Genomic DNA, 25,852 nt, shown 5'->3' on the forward strand with positions numbered 1-25,852 from the left:
CAATTCTACGTGGGTCCTATCTGTATCCTCCCCAGGGCTCAGCTCCATTCTTTGCTTTCATTCATTCTCATTCAATACATTGTTGTTAAGAGCTCACTGGGTGCCCTCTCTGGCATGTAGTAAGGTTTTAAAACGAAAGCCTCTTCTGAGCTTCAGTTTCCTTATTCATAAAATAGGAGTATTGATCCGTTCCTTGCTTTTCTTACAAGGATATACTGAAGATGACTGAAGTACAGAGTAAAGAAGGATTATATTTGGGTGTCAAAGGAATAGAATGCCCTCTTTCAAACTGAGCACAGCAGGAACCTGTAACAGGAACACAGCAACTTGTTGAATGAATGACAATATTGGAAAACATACATTTCCTCCTCTCCCCATCATAGTCCCTCTGCTTCCGTGTTAACTCCATAGACAGGCCAGCACAACCAGCCTTGCAGCCTGAGATAAGGCCTTTGGCGGGTGTCTCCCCTATCGCTCCCTCAAGCCCTCAAGTAGGTGTTGGAGAGAGGGGTGATGCCTGGTGCTGGTGGAACCCCTGCACAGAGACGGACACAGGATGAGCTCTAAGTACCCGCGGTCTGTCCGGTGCTGCCTGCCCCTCTGCGCCCTAACACTGGAAGCAGCTCTCATTCTCCTCTTCTATTTTTTTACCCACTATGACGCTTCCTTAGAGGATCAAAAGGGGCTCGTGGCGTCCTATCAAGGTGAGAGTTCATTGGAACAGTGGTCACAGGAGCAAATAGCAGGGGCAGGGGCGGGGGAGGCCTATGGTTCTCCAGGGGCACAGATATTCCTTTCTACAAAATCCCAAGGAAAAAGATTCCCCCATCTTCTTCCGTAGATTGCACCGAAATTCAGCCAACAATGTAAGCTTTCCTTCAGAAGCAGCCTGGGCATGCCCTCTTCTGTGAAGCCTGCCTTGATTTTTCAGCGCAGTGAGAGGCATCCTCTTTGGTGTTCCGCAAATTCCCTCTGCCAAATGGTCTTCATAATTCTCTGCTTCTCTGCTTCCCCTTCTCTCTCCTTACTGGCAAGGAATTTTTTTATTTTTATAGATTTAGGGGATAGAAGTGCAGCTATCTTATGCAAGCAATTTCATGTTGTTGGGTTTTCGGGTTTTGTTTCCTTTTTGTGGCCTCTGGCTCATTTCTTCTTTCTTTTTGAGACAGGGTCTTACTCTGTTGCCCAGGCTGAAGTGCAGTGGCATGATCATGGTTCACTGCAGCCTTGACCTCCTAGGCTCAAGCAATCTTCCCACCTCAGCCTCCCAAGAAGCTGGGACCACAGGAGCGCACCACCATGCCTGGCTCATTGTTTTTTTTTTTTTTGGTAGAGATGTGGGTCTCCCTGTGTTTCCCAGACTGGTCTCAAACTCCTGGACACAAGCGATCTTCCAGCCTCAGTCTCCCAAAGTGCTGGAATTACAGGCGTGAAGCACTGTGCCCAGCTCTCTTGCTCATATCTATACTAGTTTTCTTTTGGAAGCTTCAGCCTGTTGCTACCCCCCACCCCCACCCCCACCGACCCCAGCTTTCTTCTCACTTAGGGGCTGGAAAGTCTGCATGCTGTCTGCAAATCCAGAACCAGAATGTATGGCTGAAGGGGAGGGTAGGATGATGGTTATTTTATATTCAGCTAAAAATATTCCCAGACTGTGATGAGACAACTGTAAATAAGACAGATGTCCGCAATGGTGTGACTTTGCTTTTTTAAAAATATTGAATTGAGTTTCAGGCATCTCAGTGGGCTGATAGGTTGTTGATAATGGACAGGGCCTCCTTGAAGAATGTCCCTGAGACAAAGTTGAAGCTTGAGCCTGGTTGAGTGCTTGCTTGTTCCTAGGTTGATATGAACGGCTAGTTAACTGGAAGCAAAGAGAAGTCATCCTGGGGGCCATGGCAGTGACAAGTAGGACTTAGGGAGGGAAGCCCTTTTACCATTTAAGGGGCTGGCCCAGAGAGGAGCCTTCAGTGACAGACAAACAAGAGCTGGCACAATTTTAATTCATTTCAATTTACTTTAATTCATTTCAATCCAATAGAATTCAATGCATTCCATTCATTCAACCATGTATGACATCCAATGTGGGATCCAGACACATGATGATTAGAGCTGATATTTATGAGCACTTACTATGTACCAGGCACTATTCTAAATGCTTTACATTGAACCCTCACAACAACCGAATGAGGTGGGTACTATTATGATCTTCGGTTTTAATATGAGGAAACTAGGCATATGGATGTTGAGTAATTTGCCCAAGGTGGCTCAGCTAGCAATAGCACAGCATATTTAAATTTAGCCACCCTGGATTTAGTTTCCTTACACTTAACCATTATGCATCATGGCCCCATTTTACAGTGGGGTTGAGTCATTTGTCATATAACCCAGTAGGTGTAGCAGCCACTATTCCGACCCTGTAGATTGACTCTAGGGTCCATGTTCTTTACCCCTGCACGGTGCTACTAACGTAGGTACAAAATGTCCTCAGAAACTCACTTTATACGGAAGCTCAGAGGAGGGTCCACAACCCAGGCAGGGGAGACGATGGTGTCAGGGGAGGCTTCTGGAGGGAGGTGACTGCCCAGCCAGGTCTTGAAGGCTCAGTAGGAATTACCTGTGGGACAAAGGAGGGTCATCCAAGTGAGGGCACAGTGGGTGCCGTTGCGTGTGCACACACTAGAGCAGACTGAGCTTGGGCTTAACATTGCATTGCCCTGGAGCCTAAAAAGAGAAGCAAGGGACTGGGCGAGGTAGCTCACACCTGTAATCCCAGCACTTTGGGAGGCGAAGGCTGGAGAATCACCTGAGGTTAGGAGTTCAAGACCAGCCTGGCCAACATGGCAAAACCCCATCTCTACTAAAATTATAAAAACTAGCCGGGTGTGGTGGCACACGTCTGTAATCCCAGCTACTTGGGAGGCCATTACACTCCAGCCTGGGCGACAGAGCAAGACTTCATCTCAAAAAACCAAACAACAACAACAACAAAAAAAAAAACAAAGAGGAGAGCAGGGACTGGGCATGGTGGCTCATGCCTGTAATCCCAAACACTTTGGGAGGCCAAGGCGGGCAGATCACCTGAGGTCAGGAGTTTGAGACCAGCCTGGCCCATATGGTGAAACCCTGTCTCTACTAAAAATACAAAAATTAGCCAGATGTGGTGGCCTGTGCCTGTAGTCCCAGCTGCTTGGGAAGCTGAGGGAGGAGAATTGCTTGAACCCAGGAGGCAGAGGTTGCTGAGCTGAGAATACGCCACTGCACTCCAGCCTGGGTGACAGAGTGGGACTCTGTCTGAAAAAAATAATAGTAATAAATAAAAATAAACAGGGAAGCAGTGGGTGGTAGACTCACTGGGCTACATACGGAGTTTGGCCTCAGTCTGAGGTCCGAATAGTAAACAGGAGCGCGACAAGTTTGGGTTTGGGTCATGGCGGACGCCATGCCAGGGCTGGTGTTGGGCACAGGGGAAGGGGCATGGCTTGAGACACAAGACCAGCGTGGAGGCTGTAGTGTAGTATTGACCCGAGGGCTTCAACCTTCTGAAGGTGTGCACACCATTTTTTGAGCATGTACCATGGTTATATGTTACACTTTAAGTATTACTACATTAATATATTTTGTATGTTATAATAAATACATACAAATTAGGAAAATTGAAAGAGATCAAAATGAAATATATAGCATTTTCAAATTACTAATCATAATGGTGTCAATCTCCAGGCAGGGTCCATTGCTACACTTGACGATAGTGGATGAAAATTCACTCCTCCGAGTCTTCTTGACAATTTGAAATTGTCTTGATTGACTTGTCAGATCTGATTAGATCAACATTTTTTTTTTAATTTATTTATTTTTATTGATCATTCTTGGGTGTTTCTCACAGATGGGGATTTGGCAGGGTCATAGGACAATAGTGGAGGGAGGGTCAGCAGATAAACAAGTGAACAAAGGTCTCTGGTTTTCCTATGCAGAGGACCCTGCGGCCTTCCGTAGTGTTTGTGTCCCTGGGTACTTGAGATTAGGGAGTGGTGATGACTCTTAACGAGCATGCTGCCTTCAAGCATCTGTTTAACAAAGCACATCTTGCACCGCCCTTAATCCATTTAACCCTGAGTGGACACAGCACATGTTTCAGAGAGCACAGAGTTGCGGGTAAGGTCACCGATCAACAGGATCACAAGGCAGAATTTTTCCTAGTACAGAACAAAATGAAAAGTCTCCCGTGTCTACCTCCCTCTACACAGACATGGCAACCATCCGATCTCTCAATCCCTTCCCCGCCTTTCCCCCGCTTCTATTCCACAAAACCGCCATTGTCATCATGGCCCATTCCCAATGAGCTGCCGGGTACACCTCCCAGACGGGGCGGTGGCCGGGCAGAGGGGCTCCTCACTTCCCAGTAGGGGCGGCCGGGCAGAGGCGCCCCTCACCTCCCGGACGGGGCGGCTGGCCGGGCGGGGGGCTGACACCCCCACCTCCCTCCCAGACGGGGCGTCTGGCCAGGCAGAGGGGCTCCTCACTTCCCAGTAGGGGCGGCCGGGCAGAGGCGCCCCTCACCTCCCGGACGGGGCGGCTGGCCGGGCGGGGGGCTGACCCCCCCACCTCCCTCCCGGACAGGGCGGCTGGCCAGGCGGGGGGCTGACCCCCCCACCTCCCTCCCGGATGGGGCGGCTGGCCGGGTGGGGGGCTGACCCCCCCCACCTCCTTCCCGGACGGGGCGGCTGGCCGGGCAGAGGGGCTCCTCACTTCCCAGTAGGGGTGGCCGGGCAGAGGCGCCCCTCACCTCCCGGACGGGGCGGCTGGCCAGGCGGGGGGCTGACCCCCCCACCTCCCTCCCGGTCGGGGCGGTTGGCCTGGCGGGGGGCTGACGCCCCCACCTCCCTCCCGGACGGGGCGGCTGGCCGGGCAGAGGGGCTCCTCACTTCCCAGTAGGGGTGGCCGGGCAGAGGCGCCCCTCACCTCCCGGACGGGGCGGCTGGCCGGGCGGGGGGCTGACCCCCCCACCTCCCTCCCGGTCGGGGCGGTTGGCCTGGCGGGGGGCTGACGCCCCCACCTCCCTCCCGGACAGGGCGGCTGGCCGGGCAGAGGGGCTCCTCACTTCCCAGTAGGGGCAGCCGGGCAGAGGTGCCCCTCACCTCCCGGACGGGGCGGCCGGCCGGGCGGGGGGCTGACCCCCCCACCTCCCTCCCGGACAGGGCGGCGGGCCAGGCAGGGGGCTGACCCCCCCACCTCCCTCCCAGATGGGGCGGCTGGCTGGGCGGAGGGCTGACCCCCCCACCTCCTTCCCGGACGGGGCGGCTGGCCGGGCAGAGGGGCTCCTCACTTCCCAGTAGGGGCGGCCGGGCAGAGGCGCCCCTCACCTCCCGGACGGGGCGGCTGGCCGGGCAGGGGGCTGACTCCCCCACCTCCCTCCCGGATGGGGCGGCTGGCCGGGCGGGGGGCTGACCCCCCCACCTCCCTCCCAGACGGGGCGGCTGGCCTGGTGGGGGCTGACCCCCACCTCCCTCCTGGATGGGGTGGCTGCCGGGCAGAGACGCTCCTCACTTCCCAGACGGGGTGGCTGCCGGGCGGAGGGGCTCCTCACTTCTCATATGGGGTGGTTGCCAGGCGGAGGGTCTCCTCACTTCTCAGACGGGGCGGCTGGGCAGAGACGCTCCTCACCTCCCAGACGGGGTCGCGGCCGGGTAGAGGCGCTCCTCACTTCCCAGATGGGGCGGCGGGGCAGAGGCGCTCCCCACATCTCAGACGATGGGCGGCTGGGCAGAGAAGCTCCTCACTTCCTAGATGTGATGGCGGCCGGGAAGAGGCGCTCCTCACTTCCTAGATGGGATGGCGGCCGGGCAGAGACGCTCCTCACTTTCCAGGCTGGGTAGCCAGGCAGAGGGGCTCCTCACGTCCCAGATGATGGGCGGCCAGGCAGAGACGCTCCTCACTTCCCAGACGGGGTGGCGGCCGGGCAGAGGCTGCAATCTCGTCACTTTGGGAGGCCAAGGCAGGCGGCATGCTTCGCCGGGTGGTCAGAGCTATTCGCCCATAGTCCGTAGCCCAGAGCCGGGGCTGCTCGGCTCTCCGTCCCGGGGGGCCGGGGCCGGGCTGGAGGCGTGCGAGCCTCTCATCTAGATCAACATTTTTAAAATCTCAAATGTGACTGACAGCTTGTACAAGGAGAAGTTTCACTCTGCCTTTCCTTTTTGTTCACTTGACTGCCGTTATTTCTATGCTTCCAATCTCTGTTTTTCTGCACGAGTTGGTTAAGCCATTACTTCATTTTGTGAAAGTTTGTTGAGTTAAACTTAGGTAACTTAATCTGTCAATCCACTTACTGGAATTCAGTCCTGGTAAACTATAATAGCTTATTCAAACCTGCCAATTCTAAAAAGACATTTTGAGACAATCAGGAAATCTGAATATAGCATGAATATCTTATGATATACCAGCATTATTGTTAATTTTGTTAGGTATGATAAAAGCATGGTGAGTTTTGTTTTTGTTTTTGTTTTTTAAGGCTCCATCTGTTAGAGAGGCACATTGAAATGGCATGATATCTGGGGTTTGCTTTTATGCCAGAGAAAAGGAAAAGTAGAGAAGGATTATAGAAACAAGATTGGTCTAATGTGACAATCATCAGAATTTGGAGATGGGCATGTAGGGTCATCGTGCTGTTCTCTCTGTTTTCGTATATGCTTTAAAAGTTCTGTAATAGTTAATTAAAAAAAAAAAACACCCTGGCTGAGCACTTAGGGAGGCCAAGTGGGGAGGATCGCTTAAACCAAGGAGTTCAAGACCAGCCTAGGAAACATAGGGAGACACCCCCTCCCCGATCTCTAAAAAACAAAACAAAACAAAACAAACTTTAAAATTTAACCCAGTGTGGTGGCACATGCCTGTAGTCCCAGCTACTCAGTAGGCTGAGGTGAGAGGATTGCTTGAGCCTGGGAGCTTGAGGCTGCAGTGGGACAGGATTGTACCACTTCACTCCAGCATGGGCGACAGAGCAAGACCCTGTCTCAAAAAAAAATAAAAATATTTGAGGTGAAGCGAGGCTGTAATAACAAATTTAAAAATATAAATAAAACATAAAGGCTGGGCACGGTGGCTCACGCCTGTAATCCCAGCACTTTGGGAGGCCAAAGCAGGCAGATCACGAGGTCTGGAGATGGAGACCATCCTGGCTAACACGATGAAACCCCATCTCTACTAAAAATACAAAAAAATTAGCCGGGTGTGGTGGCGGGTGCCTGTAGTCCCAGCTACTTGGGAGGCTGAGGCAGGAGAATGGCATGAACCCAGGAGGCGGAGCTTTCGGTGAGCTGAGATTACGCCACTGCGCTCCAGCCTGGGCAACAGAGCGAGACTCCATCTCAAAAAAAATGAAAATAAAAATAAATAAAACATAAAACCCTGCCATTAGTTGCAACATGAAGAATATAGAGAAATGCATATCAAATCCTTCTCATTGGACCAATATTCCCTTAGGGCACCTTCCAAAGCTAGGAGACTCAAGGCTGTATGACATCCTGAGCAAGTGAGGGGTGGCTTCCGCGTGAATCTGAATATTAAATATTTGCAGAATTGAAAACTTCACAAAGTACCTTTAGAGATAGAATAGCCTAGATCCATGTTTCTCAAAGTGTGGTCCCCAGACCTGCTGCCCCAGCATCTCCTGGAAATTTAGTAGAAATGCAGATTCTCAGGCCCTAGGCCAGACCTACTGATCAGAAGCTCTGGGCCTGGCGCCCAGCAATCTGTGTTTTCACAAGACCTCTGGGTGATTCTTCTGTGCATGAAAGTTCGAGAATTCCTGGAGCTAGACTGATTCAAATCTTGCCTCTGTATCTTAGAGACCTTGGGCAGATTAGTCAACCTCTTTCTGTCTCTGTTTCAACTTCTGTCAGAGGATGATAGCACTTGTTTCACTAAGTTGTTGAAAGGATAAATGAATTGACACACATAAAGAGTATTAGCTTTTATTACCAAAAGCTTTTTTTTTGAGACAGAGTTTTGCTCTTATTGCCCAGGGGAGTGCAGTGGTGCCATCTTTGCTTACCGCAACCTCCGCCTCCCAGGTTCAAGTAATTCTCCTGCCTTAGCCTCCCAAGTAGCTGGGATTACAGGCATGCGCCACCACGCCCGGCTAATTTTGTATTTTTAGTAGAGATGGGGTTTCTCCATGTTGGTCAGGCTGGTCTCGAACTCCCAAGCTCAGGTGATGCACCCACCTCAGCCTCCCAAAGTGCTGGGATTACAGGCGTGAGCCACCGCGCCTGGCCCAAAAGCTTTAATTTCTTAATTTTTTAAATAAAAATAAATAAAACTAGAATTGCTTGTTTTCTTCCAGCTACCCTGGTGATTGTATTGAGCACTTTCTGGGGTGTGTGTTCTTTGCTGTAATGACTACTGGTCTGGATGACCTGTGATGAGATCAGATGGACAGGGGCAGTGGAGGAGATTCTAGAGATATTTAGGAGATAAAATCAGCTGTACTTGATGAAAAGAGTGGGGAGTTAAGGCTGGCTGCAGATGTATGATTTGGCATAGAGAGGTGCCAGTTCCTGAGATGAGAGACAGAAGGGGAGGGACAGGTTGTGAGGATGAATGAACAATGATATGTTCATTCTGGGCTTGGAGTTAAGGGGCCTATGATATGCTTAGGGGAAGCAGAGAGTATCAATTACCTATTGCTGCATAACCGCCATCCCAAACTTAGTGGCTTAAAATAGCAACCTTTTAATTTACTCATGATCATGATTTACTCATGATCATGATCTCTCGCTGCTGAAATACCAGGTTAGACTTCTTTCTGCAAGTCATGAGGCTTTCATAAACTTCTCCTGAAGGCTTTCCGTAGAATGTACAATTCCCCTCTGGGCCCAGGCTTTCCGTAGAATGTACAATTCCCCTCTGGGCCCAGGCATGGGCGCCCGGATAGCACATCCACTTCTTATCACCCCTGAACACCTTAGAGCCCATCAGCTTATCAAACCAGCAGCTGATGTGAGTGCAGAGCAGACTGTGAGAGGTGGAGGCTGATACCAGTGAGGATGCTCCAAGCTGGGACCCAGCCCTGAAGCGGGAGCCCAGATAATGGAGGGGTGGAAATGGGCCTGCAGCCCAGGAGAGGTGGGAGGATGAGGGGCAGGGGGAGGAGAAGCCTGAAATCAAATGTTATTTCCTGACCAGTTTGGGGAGCATGAGCTCTGTCAACAGCTCATGGAAACTGCTGCCCTAATTTCATCTTGTTGGCTGAGGCACAATTCCTCTCTCAGGGACAGTGTAGAGCCTTGGGGAGGAAGGCCCTGAGCGCATATACCTGGAATCAGGGAATCGGGATCAGGGGCAGCAGCTGTGCCCGATAAAGCCCCCACCCAGGATCCTCTGACTTCCTTGTCTCTCTCTTTGTTTTTTTTGAGCCAGAGTCTCACTCTGTCATCCAGGCTGGAGTACAGTGGTGCGATCTCGGCTCACTGCAACCTCAGCCTTCTGGGTTCAAGCGATTCTCCTGCCTCAGCCTCCTGAGTAGCTGGGATTACAGGCATGCACCACCATGCCAGGCTAATTTTATATTTTTAGTAGAGACGGGGTTTCACCATGTTGGCCAGGCTGGTCTCAAACTCCTGACTTCAAGTGATCTGCCCACCTCAGCCTCCCAAAGTGTTAGGATTACAGGCATAAGCCACTGTGCCCGGCCTTTTTTTTTTTTTTTTTTTAAACAGAGTCTCCCTTTGTCGCCCAGGCTGCTGGAGTGTAGTGGTGTGATCGCGGCTCACTGCAGCCTTAACCTTCTAGGCACAAGCCATCCTCCCACCTCAGCCTCCCGAGTAGCTGGGACTACAGGCACTCGCCACCACGCCCAACTAATTTTGTATTTTTTGTAGAGACAATGTCTTGCTATGTTGCCTAGGCTGGTCTTGAACTCCTCAGCTCAAGCAATCCTCCCTCCTTGGCCTCCCAAAGTGCTGGGATTGTGCTGGGATTACAGGTGTGAGCCACCACACCTGGTCTGACTTCCTCATCTTTAGGGCCCCAACTCTGCCCTTATCCAGGCAACTCTCCTCTCCCCATCTTCCACTAACTTCTTTGGAATATTCCAGAGCTGTAAAAGCCTTAGAGAGTATCAAGTCCAACTCCTATGTGTTACAGACAGGGAAACTGAGGCCTAAAGAGGGTAATGGACTTGCCTAAGATCGCTTAGTGAGGTGAGAGAAAAAAGAGCTAGAGACAGCCTAGCCTGTGTAAGGACATAGTTCCAGGCATTCAGAGCTGGGCTCTGCTGCTGTCATGTTTGGGGCCTGGTAGTTAGTTCACTGCTGAACTACCAGGTTAGATTTTCTTTCTCCAAGTTGTGGGGCTTTCATAAACTTTTCCTGAAGGTCTTCCTTAGAATGTACAATTCTCCTCTGGGCCCGGTCATGGGCGCCCCTCACAGGCTCTCTCTGGTCCCCTTCTGTAAAATGAGAGGAAAATGGAAGAATTGCTCTACTCATGGAATCTTCAGTAAGTCTGGAACCTATGCATATAGCATTGCTACAAAATGGCAGATGCACTTTAACAATCGTGTTTAATAAAAGGTTGGATTTGCATATCTTAAGTGGGGCATGCAGTCTCCAACTGAACACAAGCCTCACTGCTCCCACATGTGCACTGCACCTTCATATACATATTTCCTGCTTGGCTCCTGAGGGAAGCTGAGTAATCCCAAGAGGAACCCCTGTAGAAAATGTCCCCTGGCCACACACCCCCATTCCTAAGGACGCAAGCAGGAGACAGAAACATTCCCTGCACCTCCCTCCTTGCTGTCAGAAGAAGTGCAAAGAGTTGAATCCTTCTTAATGCCCACTTCTCACCCACGCCCCAAATCCCCAGGTCCTATGGAGGTCCTTGGGGGTCTCCTATATCCTGGTGGTGTCAGGTTGATTTGGAAATGTCAGTGTCCTCCCTTGTCCTCTCTGGCAGACCCTGGGTGTGTGTATGTTTCAATGGAAGTGAATTTAAATGTACTTTATAAATCAAAGACTTTTTCTGAGACTTTGGAGAGTTCCAGTAATGAGAGCTTCTCATTGTTATCAAAGCCAGGGCTGGAGACCAGTGGCAGGTGAGTTCCTATTGCTGTGTTTGTCATGATGATGTTGATGAACAGCCACTATTTATTGAGCGTTCTCCATGTGCCAGGCACTGTACTAAACATTATTTCCTTTGGATTTCCCAGAAACCTCTCAGGTGGCTCTAATTACCCTTATTCAGCTGATAAGGAAAGTAAGCAACTTAGAAGACCACAGGGCTATGAAGTTGAAACACATAAATTGATATTTCATTTTATTTATTTATTTATTTATTTTGAGACGGAGTCTCACTGTGTCGCCCAGGCTGGAGTGCAGTGGTGCGGTCTCAGCTCACTGCAACCTCTGCCTCCCGGGTTCAAGCGATTCTCCTGCCTCAGCCTCCCGAGTAGCTGGGATTACAGGTGACCACCACCACATCCAGCTAATTTTTTTGTAATTTTAGTAGAGACGGTGTTTCACCATGTTGGCCAGGCTAGTCTCGAACTACTGACCTCATGATCTGCCCACCTCAGCCTCCTAAATTGGTATTTTTATATGTCCAAAAGAGTCAACTGGTGGCAATTTAGTGAGCTTTAATCTAATAGGAAATGATAGAGCTGGGATCGAACAGAGCTATGTGAACTCAAAGCCTATGCTTCCCCTTCCACCTTTTTGAAAAACATTGTCTAGGCTGGGCACGATGGCTCATGCCTGTAATCCCAGCACTTTGGGAGACGGAGGTGGGTGGATTACATGAGGTCAGGAGTTCGAGACCAGCTTGGCCAAAAATTAGCCAGGTGTGGTGGCGCGCGCCTGTGGTTCCCACTGAGGCACAGGAGGCTGAAGCACAAGAATCACTTGAACCCGGGAGGCGGAGGTTGCAGCGAGCCGAGATCGCACCACTGCACTCCAACCTGGGCAGCAGAGAGACTCTGTCTCGAAAAAAAAAAATTGTCTACATGCTGGTTGCAGAAAATTTAAACACTAAAACTAAAAAAGTAAAACATCTCCGAAAGTTAAATTCTTCAAGATCTCTCTGTCTCCAGTCATTTATTCATGTGCGAAAACAGTTGGTGATCATTGATAAAATAGCTTTTAGAGTTTGGAGCAATTATGTGCATTACATCTACCATTTGATTCTGGCAACCTAATGAAGGAGTATGATCATTTCCCCTATTTAACAGACAGGAACAAGAAGAGGGAGGGCAGATGGTGTGGTAGTCCAAGGCACAGGCTCCAGCAGATTACCTAGGTTTAAATCTTGGCTGTAGGCCAGGCCCTGTGGCTCATGTCTGTAATCCCATCACTTTGGGAAACCGAGGTGGGCAGATCACTTGAGGTCAGGAGTTTGAGACAAGCTTGGCCAACATAGTGAAACCCGTTCTCTATTAAAAATACAAAAATTAGCCGGGCACGGTGGCGGGCACCTGTAATCCCAGCTACTTGGGAGGCTGAGGCAGGAGAATCACTTGAACCCAGGAGGCAGAGGTTGCAGTGAGCCGAGATCTTGCCACTGTACTCCAGCCTGGGTGACGAGTGAAACTCTACCTCGAAATTAAAAAAAAAAAATCTTAGCTCTACCCACCGGGGCAAGTTACGTAACTCCTCTGTGCCTTGGTTTTCATATCTGTAAAATGGTGACAGTAACAGCACCCACGTCAAAGTGTGGTTGTGAGAACGAAACAAGATAGTCTATGTAAAGTGATTAAAACAGCGTAGGCACATGGTAAACGCTTAAGAAATGTAGGCTGTTATAAAGCTCAGAGATGTTAAGTAACTAGATCAAGACCACACAGTTAGAGGGTGCCAGAGTCCTGATTTGAACCCAAATTTGTCTCGTTCTGGAGCTCAAGCTGCTAACCCTTTTTCAAAACTGGAATTAAACCAAAGTGCTCACCCTCCGCTTTGCTGGGCCCCTCCCTGCCCTCAGGTGCGTCTCTTCCACTCACCTGCCACAGCAGCCTCTGCTCAGGGTCTGAGACTGGGAAAGGTGAGGGCTACCCAGGTGGCCCTGATGTTTTCTGCCAGCCAGCTCACCAGGTCACTCGCAGCAGGTGGCAAAGGGAAGGAGGTTTGCTGTGAAGATTATGTGGTTCCCAACAACAAGAGCACTGGGCCTATCTCTGCCCTCTCTTTTCTGTGCGTCCTGGGCCAAGTCACTTGGCTTCTGTGGCTTTATTTTCTCATGTGCCCAGTCAGGGGGTTGGCCCTCATATGCAATAACAGCAGCAATGACCTTTACTGAGTGTCCATGTGCGTCAAGCACGTGTGCTTTACACTTGTTCTTATTATCAGGTTTAATAATAGAATAATTGCCACATTTACTGAGCACTCATTATGGGCCAGGCCCTGCCCTAAGTGCTTAATTAGCTTTAGCTCCTCTAATCCTTACCTTATCCCCACACGGCATGTTATGTTATCCCCATTATTCAGTTGAGAACATTGAGGCTCAAAGAGGCAAAGTAACTTGACCAAACACTTGTAAACGATCTCGCATGTCCCTTCGAGCTGCCGTTTTGTAAGACTCTAATTTCACACCACCCTAAATCTCGTCTGCTTCCCCCTCCCCCTTCTCACCATCTCCCCACTGAGCAGTTGGCCGAGATCTGACCGTGATGGCGGCCGTTGGCTTTGGCTTCCTCAACTCAAATTTGCGGAGACACAGCTGGAGCAGTGTGGCCTTCAACCTCTTCATGCTGGCGCTTGGTGTGCAGTGGGCAATCCTGCTGGACGGCTTCCTGAGCCAGTTCCCTCCTGGGAAGGTGGTCATCACACTGTTCAGGTATTGGGATGGTGGCTGGATCACTTCTGGGTCATAGAGGGAATGGACCCCTCAAGGACAGGTTCCAGAAGATCTGGGATATTGCCCCCTCTCTGTCTAGCACCAGTGCTGTGCAATATTTAGGACATCCTTATGCTAAAAGATTATTCATTGTTTAAAATTCAAATTTAACTGGGCATCCTGTATTTTACTGGACAGCCCTACTCTGTGTATCACAAGGAATCCAGGCCTACATTCCTCCTGCATCCTTTCTTTCCTATTATTGTCGATAATGATTTTGTAAAGTTACATAATCGATATAAGTTTATGGAAAACGAAAGAAGGAAACACGTTAGACAGAGAGAAATAGACATGCCACACCTAGAGAGACATTCCATTTTTTTTTTTTTTTTTTTTTTGAGACGGGAGTTTCACTTTTGTTGCCCAGGCTGGAGTGCAATGGCGCTATCTCAGCACACCACAACCTCAGCCTTCTGGGTTCAAGCGATTCTCCTGCCTCAGCCTCCTGAGTAGCTGGGATTACAGGCATGTGCCACAAAACCTGGCTGATTTTGTGTTTTTAGTAGAGATAGGGTTTCTCCGTGTTGGTCAGGCTAGTCTCAAACTCCTGACCTCAGGTGATCCGCCCGCCTCGGCCTCCTAAAGTGCTGGGATTACAGGCATGAGCCACCGCGTCCGGCCTGAGAGACATTTTCTTGAAAAGAAAGGACTTTCAGCCCCCTAAAGCTGCTAGACAAGAAATAGCCATGCCTTTATTTTCATTAAATTACCTGTGCTTTGTTTAGATGCCTTTGTGTGAAATGCTAAGAGCCATCACAACTAATGTATGGTGCCAGAAGTCAGAATAGTGGTTACCTGGGCAGGAGGTGTATATTGATTAGGAAGGAACACAAAATAGCCCCATGGGGTGCAGAAAATGTTCTCTGTGTTCACCTGGGTGATGGTTACACATCAAGCTATACATGTTTTAAAAGGGCATTGGCACTTAACAGGAGGAAGTAGGCTAAATTTGTTCCCGAAACATTGTTTTGTTTTGTTCAACTCTGAATCTCTGTGATGCCCAGATGATGGTAAACATCATCCTAGGCATCTTAGGGACCTCTCAAGGCCTCTCAGGGCCACTCCAGCCTCCCCTTCTAAGACTCTGCTAAACTTCTGGGCACTGCTGTTAAACATTTCTCTATGAGCCAGGAACTGTGCTGAGCACTCCACAAATATTATTTTGTTTAACTCTTCCAGGTAGGGATCTAACCTGGTATACAAGTAAGGAAGTGGAAGCTCAGAGAGGGCAAGGCACTTGCCTAGGGCCACACAGCTAAGTGGTGGAGATGGCTCCAACTTTTTATTATAACCTTTTCGACATGATCCAGAGTGGTCAGAACATGAAACACAGTCTAGCCAGCTCCCGATTGGCCCTGGGGGAAAAAAACTGTATGTATTTTTCTTTTTTAAAAGGTTTAGAGGCTGGGCATGGTGGTTCACACCTGTAATCCCAGTACTTTTGGGAGCCGAGGTGGGCAGATCACTTGAGCCCAGAAGTTTGAGACCAGCCTGAGCAACGCAGTGAGACCCTGTCTCTGCAGAAAATAGGAAAATTAGCTAGGCGTGGTGGTGTGCACCCACAGGCCCAGCTACTTGGGAGGCTGAGGCAGGAGGATCACCTGAACCCAGTGAGGTTGAGGCTGAGTGAACCATAATCGTGCCACTTCACTCCAGCCTGGACAACAGAGTGAGACCCTGTCTCAAAAACAGTTTTAGGGGCCGGGCGCGATCGCTCACACCTGTAATCCCAGCACTTTAGAAGGCCGAGGCGGCAGATCATGAGGTCAGGAAATGGAGACCATCCTGGCTAACACGGAGAAACCCTGTCTCTACTAAAAATACAAAAAATTAGCCGGGCGTGGTGGCGGGCACCTGTAGTCCCAGCCACTCGGGAGACTGAGGCAGGAGAATGGCGTGAACCCTGGAGGCGGAGTTTGCAGTGAGCTGAGATTGTGCCACTGTACTCCAGCCTGGGCGACAGAACAAGACTCCATCTCAAAAAAACAAAACAAAACCAGTTTTAGGCCAGGTGCAGTGGTTCCTGCCTGTAATCCTGTACTTTGGGAGGCCTAGCAGGTGGATTACCTGAGGTCAGGAGTTCGAGACCAACCTGAACAACATGGTGAAATCCTGTCTCTACTAAAAACACAAAAATCAGCTGTGCATGGTGGCAGGCGCCTGTAATCCCAGCTATTTGAGAGGCTGAGGCAGGCGAATCACTTGAACCCAGGAGGCGGAGGCTATAGTGAGCCGAGATCGCGCCATTGCACTGTAGCCTGGACAACAGAGCGAGGCTCCATCTCAAAAACAAAACAAAACAAAACACAACAAAAACAGTCTTAGAGTTAATTCCCACGGGGATTCAATACACACACACACACACACACACACACACACACACACACACACGCATACACACACTGCATCCACCTGGGAAGTGACAAAGGGCACCCTGGGGGAGCCCTTTCAAATGGTGGTGGCCCTGGTTTGGTGTCGCTGCCTTAGCTTAAGGTCACACCAGCCTTCAGCCTCCTTCAGCCCCGCAGTCTAGGGCTGCTCCCTTCATCTGATGTCCACAGGGACCCGTTTGTTCTTGACACAATCCAGGAAGACGAGAAGGGAGAGAAGTCACTCGCAGCCTGAGTGAACTCCCCTGCCCCACCCCTGACTGCTTGGATCCCCCTAGAGGTGACCCCTGCTGAAACTGGCTCCTTCCTGACCGGTTCCTCCCATCAGGGCTGTGCTGACGGGTGGTGCCCAGGCCTGCCCTTGGGGACAGGGTACTCTCCCTTGGCAACACTCCAGCTTGTGCCACTTGACTTGGGACTGATTTGGTTCTGTTTTGAGTCTCTCCAGGGGAGGGGCCTATCTTATTCAACGTTGTTCTTTGTTTTCGTCACATACTAATAACTTAGCAAATGGCTATTGGAGCAAAAATGAAAATAAACAGAACCCTGAAGTGGGATGTTTTAAAATTTTATTTATTTATTTTTTTAGAGACAGGGTCTTGCTCTGTTGCCCAGTCTGGAGTGCAGTGGTACAATCATAGCTCATTGCAGCCTCTGCCTCCTGGGCTCAAGTGATCCTCCCATCTCAGGCTCCTGAGTTAAATTTTTTTACAGGCGCCCGCTACCATGCCCGGCTAATTTTTGTGTTTTTAGTAGAGAAGAGGTTTCACCAGGTGGGTCAGGTTGGTCTCGAACTCCCGACCTCAAGTGATCCACTTGCCTAGGCCTCCTGAAGTACTGGGATTACAGGCGTGAGCCACTGTGCCCGGCTTAAAACTGTTTTTGAGACAGGGTCTCACTCTGTTGTCCAGGCTGGACTGAAGTGGCAGGATCATGGCTCACTCAGCCTCAGCCTCACTGGGTTCAGGTGATCCTCCTGCCTCAGCCTCCCAAGTAGCTGGGACTGTGGATGCACACCACCACGCCTAGCTGATTTTTCTGTCTTCTGCAGAGACAGGATCTCACTGCGTTGCTCAGGCTGGTCTCAAACTCCTGGGCTCAAGTGATCTGCCCACCTCAGCTCCGAAAAGTACTGGAATTACAGCCTCCTGAGTAGCTGAGACCACAGGCACACACCACCACACCTAGCTTTTTTTTTTTTTTTCTTTTTGTAGAGATGGAGTCTCACTATGTTGCCCAGGCTGGTCTCAAACTCTAGGCCTTAAGCAATCCTCCCACCTCAGCCTCCCAAAGTGCTAAGATTACAGGTGTGAGCCACCATTCCTGGCCTTAAAAGTGTGATATTTTTAATGTATTTTGAAATCTGCAGGACTCTCCCTAGAAGATAATAGCAATAACCAACTCCTTTATTGTGCTTGACATATATCAACTCACTTTGCCCTTACCGTGGCTCCAGAGGCATTGGGTCCACCTTATAAATGGAGGCACCAAGGCACAGAGTGATTAAATAAGTTGCCCAGGATCACACAGCCAGGAAGTGGCTGAGTCAAGATTCCAGCCCAGGCAGCCTAGACCTGAGAGCGCGCTCCTGACCACCGCACATCACTGTCTTAGCACCTCCTCAGCACAAACTGGCCCTTGAGGAATGAAATACCGCCGCCGGCACACACGCTCCTGAGTTAAGCCTTTGTCAATGAAATGAACACCCACTTAAAAGGAATAACCTGTCCAGGCACGATGGAACATTGAGTAACCCCTTATTCTAAATTCCTGGTCCCTGTAAGACTCCTTCCCCATGCCCTTGCCCTTTTCTGACCTTCCCCTAAAGTCCTTGAGGCTTAAGCGGGTATAGTCTGCAGCAAACACTGGGGAAGCTGAGTCCAGACTTCAGAGTAGGCCAGCTGGATTTGAACCTCGCATTTGTGATCTGCTGGCATGACTGTTTCCAAAAAGTCCATTTTAATCCTCTACGTGACCCTCTGTAAAATGGGGATACTGAATGGTAAGCTAGCACGATTTTACAGAGAGTTAATTTGTGTGTGTGTGTGTGTGTGTGTGTGTGAGACAGAGTCTTACTCTGTTGCCCAGGCTGGAGTGCAGTGGTGCAATCTCGGCTCACTGCAACCTCTGCCTCCCGGGTTCAAGCGACTGCCGTGCCTCAGCCTCGAGAGTGGCTGGGATTACAAGCATGCACCACCATGCCCGGGTAATTTTTGTATTTTTAGTTGAGACAGAGTTTCACCATGTTGGCCAGGCCAGTCTTGAACCCCTGGCCTCAAGTGATCCACCTGCCTTGGCCTCCCAAAATGCTGGGAGTACAGGCATAAGCCACTGCGCCCAGCCTTATAGGGTTAAAATTTAAAAGAGGTGATGCTGTTACAAGCCTGTTTTACAAAATGCTCTTAAAATAAATCATTATCATCACTGTTGCTGTGGTTGTAGCATCGTCATCATTAACTCCCAGAGGGAGGAGGGAGTCTCAGAGCAAGCTGCTCAGGGGAGACTGGATGGCCATGGATTGTCCAGCTCAGTACCACTTCCTCCAGGAAGTCCTCCCTGATAAGTCCAGTCAGCATCACCCTCTCCTTCCAATGAACCCCACTAGCCTTGTGATATCACAGATATTCTTAGTTGACAGGCTCGTGGTGTAGCCTGTCTAGATCATAGGTACTTTTTTTTTTTTTTTTTTTGGATCATAAGTACCTTCAAGACCAAAATAATTTTCTCCTCCTGAGCATGCTCATTGGTCAAGGGAAGGAAGGAATCGTAATAGCATTAATAAGGCTAGCGTCTTTTCAGAAGTTGGTTCTTTGTGCCAGTCTTGGTGCTAGACACACCGATAGGAAGAATACTCCTTCACATCCCCAGGACACCAACATGGGATATGTGTGATCATCATTCTTAATTTGCAGGAGAAATAGGCTCAGTGAGATGAAATAGCCACTCCAGTGGCAAGGCTGGGACTGGGAGCCAGGCTTGTCTTGATTCCAAATCCAGTTTCTTTCCACTGCCACGGAGAGGGAGAGAAGGGACAGTGGCCCCAGATGAGGATGGGGTGACTGGATGTGGGCAGGCCTGCGGGGGAAGAGTGCCCTCTGTTGAGCATCTGAATGATGGCAGCAGAAAAGAAGACTAGGCAGAATCCCAGTTGTCAGATCCCGTGAGGGAACAGTCACCCTAATCACCCTCAGTCAGATGAGTGTGTGTAGATCAATGCCTCATAGATGAAGGCACTGAGGCACAGAGTGGTTAAGTCATCTGGCAGACCACATGGCTCAGGGTGCAGAGGCCACCTTAACGGGAGAAGAGATGGTCACTCCACTCTGCAGCATCAGCGCCCAGGTGGGTAGAAATTTTGTCTTCTATTCCCACAGAAAGTAGGTGCCCAACAGTGTTTGTTGAATGAATGAATGAATGAATGAATTAATGAGTGAGAGGCATCTTTCCTTCTCAGTCATCCTGGCTCTCCCTCTCTCCCCCAGTATTCGGCTGGCCACCATGAGTGCTATGTCGGTGCTGATCTCAGTGGGTGCTGTCCTGGGGTACGTCAACTTGGTGCAGTTGGTGGTGATGGTGCTGGTGGAGGTGACAGCTTTAGGCACCGTGAGGATGGTCATCAGTAATATCTTCAAAGTGAGTCACGGTGCTGGGAGGAGGGACCTGGGAGAAAAGGGCCAAAAGCTCCATTTGGTGGGGTTTCCGGGGTTTTGAAAAATAAAGACAACCTGTAATCCCAGCTACTTGGGAGGCTGAGGCAGGGGAATTGCTTGAATCTGGGAGGCAGAGGTTGCAGTGAGCCGAGACTCTGTCTAAAAAAAAAAGAAAATACACATTCAGGCCAGGCACAGTGGCTCACGCCTGTAATCCCAGCACTTTGGGAGGCTGAGGCAGGTAGATCACCTGAGGTCAGGAGTTCAAGACCAGCCTGACCAACATGGCAAAACCCTGTCTCTGCCAGAAATACAAAAATTAGCCAGGCATGGTGGCAGGCGCCTGTAGTCCCAGCTACTCGGGAGGCTGAAGTAGGGGAATGGCTTGACCCCAGTAGATGGCGGTTATAGTGAGGCAAGGTTGCACCAGCCTAGGTGACAGAGTGAGACTGTCTCAAAAAAAAAAGAAAGAAAATATACATTCCATCCAGAATGTTCACCTTTATTCTACAAGCAAACATCTTTTATTGGTTAGACACCCATATATGTATCCCTAAGCAGGAGGTGGATGCCAAATAAGAGACAAATGGCATAAGACACTATGAGTTGTGTGGTGACACTGGGCATGTCACTTCACTCCCTCTGAGCCTTGGTTAGCTTCTGTGTAAAATGAAAGGATTATGGTAACTAAGCTGGCTTCCTTCCAGCTTTAACAAACTGTATGGAGGTACTTTTTGGAGTTACCTGGGTAATTTTTGAGTGTGAGATTGGCTAGAATTGCTTTAATATACCAATGTCTGGCCTTAGCTTTTGGCAGAGTCTGTGTGAAAAAGCAGAGGCGGAGTAGAGTTAATTCCATAAGTTAACGTTCAGTTCGTGGCAGCTGGCAATCCAACCCTGGGAAAGGATGCCGGATTTAGCAAAAATGCAAGGTGTCTGTTTTTAAATTCGAAATGAATTGGGTATCCTGCATTTTATTTGGCAACCCTGTCCTGGGACTCACACTATTCACTGTTATCACTGGTATGTTCGAAGTGGTGCTGACTTGCCCTCTGTCTTGCAAAGTACCCGGGGGTCTTTTCTTATGCTTCACTGGAGTCAAAAAAGAGAATAGAGGAAAAGACAATCATATTGTTCCTTTAAGAGTTAAGACCAACAAGCTTTCTTCTTTACATGTTGTTTTTGACATGAGCAAACTGGTGATTAAAAACAACTTGGGTGGCTCATACTTGTAATCCCAGCACTTTGGGAAGCTGAGGTGGGAGAATAGCTTGAGGCCAGGAGTTCAAGCCAGGGCAACATAGTGAGACCCCATCTCTACAAAAGATACAAAAATTAGCCAGGCGTGGTGGTACACCTGTAGTCCCAGCTGCTCCGGAGGCTGAGATGGGAGGATCAGTTGAGCTTGGGAGGCAGAAGTTGCAGTGAGCTGAGATCGTGCCACTGCACTCCAGCCTGGACAACCGAGCAAGACCCTGTCTCAAAAAAGGAAACAAAACAACTTGGACAATGGAAGGGGGAAAAAGTTCCTCAAGCAGCCAAAATTGCACCAAATGGACTCCCAGAAGACAAGCATTTAACTTGTTAATTGAGCCCTCTGTGGGCCTGTCAATACTTATTTAAGAAACAATCCTATCAAGCATTGTTATTGGGTTTCTCAGCCCAGGTAGATCAGAAATAGCAGATTAGAGGTGGGCTAGGTTTCTAGAGGTAAAGTACACCAGCAGAAGTTAGAAGTGAAAGCAAAGAGCCTAACAGAGGAAGAGAAATTCTTTTTTTTTTTTTTAGACGGAGTTTTGCTCTTGTTGCCCAGGCTGGAGTGCAATGGCGCTATCTCGGCTCACCGCCACCTACGCCTCCTGGGTTCAAGTGATTCTCCTGCCTCAGCCTCCTGAGTAGCTGGGATTACAGGCATGCACCACCACACCCGGCTAATTTTGTATTTTTAGTAGAGACAGGGTTTCTCCATGTTGGTCATGCTGATCTCGAACTCCTGACCTCAGGTGATCCGCCCACCTTGGCCTCCCAAAGTGCTGGGATTACAGGCATAAGCCACTGCGCCCGGCTGACAAATTCTTTAAACTGGACACAAGAACACAAAACGCTTGGGCTGCTGAGAGATTAGACCAACAACCCTCCACGGCTACACACCTTTTCCATGTTATATGGCACGTTATAAGTGGGTGTTCCTAGTGATGGTTCTGATTTTTTTTTTTAAGTCTAAATATGTTTAATGTTGTCTCAGAAGACAAAATATATTTTAGACAGATATTCCTCAGTGATGAGTAAGCCTCAGCTATCTGGAAAATTCATGCAGGCGCCAGAGATCGTTACTGAGTAATTCAAGCTAACTGCATCATGCTGGTTGTACCCTGCATGCCAATATCAGCTAAAAGCAGCACCACGAAAGGGAAATACGAATCTCACTAAGCACTCGCCCATTCTTGTTAACGACACTGGAACTGATCATCCTTAATAATACACAGATAAATCTATCAGGAGCATTTCCTTGCTTCCTGTGAAAGGAAGCACTCATTCCATGTGTCCTGTGAAATTCAGCCAGCTTCGGGAAGCTGGAGGAATACATATGGCCAAGCTATCTGGGCAGAGAGTAGACAGGGAATGGAGGTTGGGCACAGTGGCTCACACCTGTAACCGCAGCCCTTTAGAAGGCAAAGGTGGGCAGATCACTTGAGCTCAGGCATTCAAGACCAGCCTGGGCAACATGGCTAAACCCCATCTCTGCAAAAAATACAAAAAAATGAGCTGGGTATGGTAGCACACACCTGTGTTCCCAGCTACTTGGGAGGCTGAGGTGGGAGGGTTGCTTGAGCCCGGGAGTTTGAGGCTGCAATGAGCTGTGATTGTGCCACTGCACTCCAGCCTGGATAATAGAATGAGACCCTGTCCCAAAAATAAAAAATAAAATCAAAGACACTTAAAAAGATGGGGAAAAGGAAGGACAGGCACTAAAGCAAGTTATAAGCTACTTTCCTAACTACACAAGTGGAATCTTAAGCTGAGGTTCCCAGGAGTTGACTGGAGCCAGAGAAGACAGACCTATAGGAGCACCCAATTGGAGTCACCCTCCATAGTAGCCCATATGTCTTACATGGATCAGCTTTCGTGGGGCCCTTCTCTGTCTGGGGAAGGGCGTCAGATCTCTGGCTCTCATGTACTGCTCAGTACACTGCCATTCCCAGTTCTTTAAAAAAAAAAAAAAAAATGTCTACAGAATCGGCTGGGTGTGGTGTCTTATGCCTGTAATACTAGCAATTTGGAAGGCTGAGGTGGGTGGATCACCTGAGGTCGGGAGTTAGAGACCAGCCTGGCCAACATGGTGAAACCCCATCTCTACTAAAAAAAAAAAAAAAAAAAAAAAATTAGCTGGATGTGGTGGCAGGCGCCTATAATCTTAGCTACTTGGGAGGCTGAGGCAGGAGAATTGCTTGAACCTGGGAAGCAGAGGTTGCAGTGAGCCAAGATCACGCCATTGTACTCCAGCCTGGGCGATAGAGTGAGACTCTGTCTCAAAATAAATAAAATAAAATAAAATAAAATAGTCTACAGAATTAAGCTGGTCCAGGAATGACAGGGCGTCCATTTATTTGTCTTTCAATTGTGGGAGAAAAAGGATTTCTGTTGAGACACTGTCGTTTTGACACACAATATTTCGATTAATCTTGAGATTAAAAATCCTGTGCTCCAAATGTTTTAACATTAAATTATGCATTTAAACAGGTTTGCTCCTAAATCTTAAAATATGGAAAGCACCTCATGCGGCTAAATATTTTGATGACCAAGTTTTCTGGAAGGTAAGATTTTTCACCTATTAACGTGATAGATTTTGAGTGCATGAACTTAAAAACATACCTGGGTATATATGTTGACTTGCTATTTATGAGTAAAACAAAAACAAAAATGGAGTAAGGAGCATTGCAGGAGGAACTGGAGGAGGAACAAATCCATGATATGCATGTGTTGGGGGGAGGGTGGCGAGGAGGTGGTAAAGGTCACCATTTCCCTGATACCTCAAATTCAATCAGACTCAGGGATGAGACAGCTTTCACTGGCCACACTTCCCCTCCCCCCATCTGCAGTCCTCAGCGTAGCCAAATAGTCTGACATGCGGGTGACAGAACCCCCCAGTGCAAAAGCTGGAAGAAACCTCAAGCCTCGGAGTCCAACCCCTTTTTTGACAGATGCTAAGAGTGGAGACATGACTTATCAAGATCCTACAGCTGGCCGGGCACGGTGGCTCACGCCTGTAATCCTAGCACTTTGGGATGCTGAGGTGGGGTGATGACCTGAGGCCAGGAGTTCGAGACCAGCCTGGCCAACGTGTGGAAACCCCATCTCTACTAAAAATACAAAAGTTAGCTGGGCGTGGTGACACATGCCTGTAATCCCAGTTACTCAGGAGGCTGAGGCAGGAGAATCGCTTGAAATCAGGAGGCAGAGGTTGCAGTGAGCTAAGATCGCGCCACTGCACTCCAGCCTGGGCGACAAGAGCTGACACTCTGTCTCAAAAAAAAAAAAAAAAATTCTTACAGTGTGTGAGTATCCAGGCTGAGTCCTGAACACAGCTCTTGATAAATGATAACAAGCAGGCACAAAAAAATTTGTAGTACAGGAGTCTGAGGTCACTTAGCAAAGGGACATAGAGCTCAAACAACTCAGCAGCTGCTGAGGGTCCCGTGTTACATTGTAGCGTTTGTTGTTGTGACTGGGCTAGAAAGAAGGTGAAGAAGGTTGGGGCTCACTCCCTGCCTCCCCTCCCACTCTCCTCCCTTTGACCTACACTCATAGTTCACGCAGCACTCTGATGTGTCCCCTTAGGCCATCCTCTAGTCAATGCTGTGGGTAGGCTGGACCAGCAGGGACCAGTATTGTCACAGCAAGTCCAGGCCAACAGTGGTCAGGCTGCTGCCCGGTGTTGTACCTTTGTGAGTGGCAGAGCCAAGACCAGAACCCAGGCCTTCTGAGTCCCAGGCCAATGCTTGCCCCACCCAGCATCCAAGATGTTACTCACTAAAGAGATAGAGAAGCAGCCTTATTATGGGCCTGGACACCTGTGCATGAGGGGTCAAGCAGAGAGGACCTGGGGAGAGACCCTGCCCCTTCTTTTCCTTCTCCTTCCTCTCCTTTCTCTTCTTCTTCCTCTTCAAATAGCTATTTGAGGTGTAACTGGCATACAATCAATTGTACATATTTAGGCTGGGTATGGTGGCTCATGCCTGTAATCCCAGTACTTTGGGAGGCCAAGGCGGGTGGATCACTTGAGGTCAGGAGTTTGAGACCAGCCTGGGCAACACGGTGACACCCCGTCTCCAATAAAACTACAAAAATTAGCCAGGCATGGTGGTGGCAGTTGCCTGTAATCCCGGCTACTTGGGAGGCTGAGGCAGGAAAATCACTTGAACCTGGGAAGCAAAATTTGCAGTGATCTGAGATCATGCCACTGCACTCCAGCCTGGGTGACAGAGCGAGACTTTGTCTCAAAAACAAAACAAAACAATTGTACATATTTAAAGTGTTGTAACCAACGGAGTTATACAGAAACACCACACTTTGAGACTAATTCAGGAGTCCTTTATTAGCCAGCGACCGAGAGACGGCTAGTGCTCAAAATTCTCTCGGCCCCAAAGAAGGTGCTGGATTTTCTTTTATACCTTGGTTTAGAAAGGGGAGGGGGATTGAGCTGAAGCAATCTTACAAAAGTAAAACAGGCAAAAAAGTTAAAAAGACAAATGGTTACAGGAAAACAAACAGTTCCAGGTGCGGGAGCTTTAAATCCATCACAAGGTGACAGGTGCGGGTGCTCTGGGTGCTATCTGCAGGACACAAACGCGGGGGCTTTAGAGTACTATCACCCGGGCAAATTCCTGGGAACTGCGGACACAGCTTGCCACAGTACCTTATCAGCTA

At 49.2% G+C, this 25,852-nt stretch overlaps 1 protein-coding gene across 1 annotated transcript in view; it reads left to right on the forward strand.

Moving 5' to 3' along the window:
* The first annotated feature begins 255 nt into the window (after positions 1-255).
* LOC107971361 (RH-like protein IC) overlaps positions 256-25,852 on the forward strand; it is a 31,584-nt gene continuing 5,987 nt past the window's right edge. Inside the window, exons 1-4 of the mRNA XM_024357060.3 lie at positions 256-704; positions 13,638-13,824; positions 19,757-19,907; positions 23,666-23,739. Of these exons, the coding sequence (XP_024212828.1) occupies positions 557-704; positions 13,638-13,824; positions 19,757-19,907; positions 23,666-23,677 (498 nt within the window). The 5' untranslated portion in view covers positions 256-556 and the 3' untranslated portion in view covers positions 23,678-23,739. The remainder of the gene's footprint in view (positions 705-13,637; positions 13,825-19,756; positions 19,908-23,665; positions 23,740-25,852) is intronic.

This window comes from Pan troglodytes, chromosome 1 (genome assembly GCF_028858775.2).
Source record: "Pan troglodytes isolate AG18354 chromosome 1, NHGRI_mPanTro3-v2.0_pri, whole genome shotgun sequence".
Classification (NCBI taxonomy): domain Eukaryota; kingdom Metazoa; phylum Chordata; class Mammalia; order Primates; family Hominidae; genus Pan; species Pan troglodytes.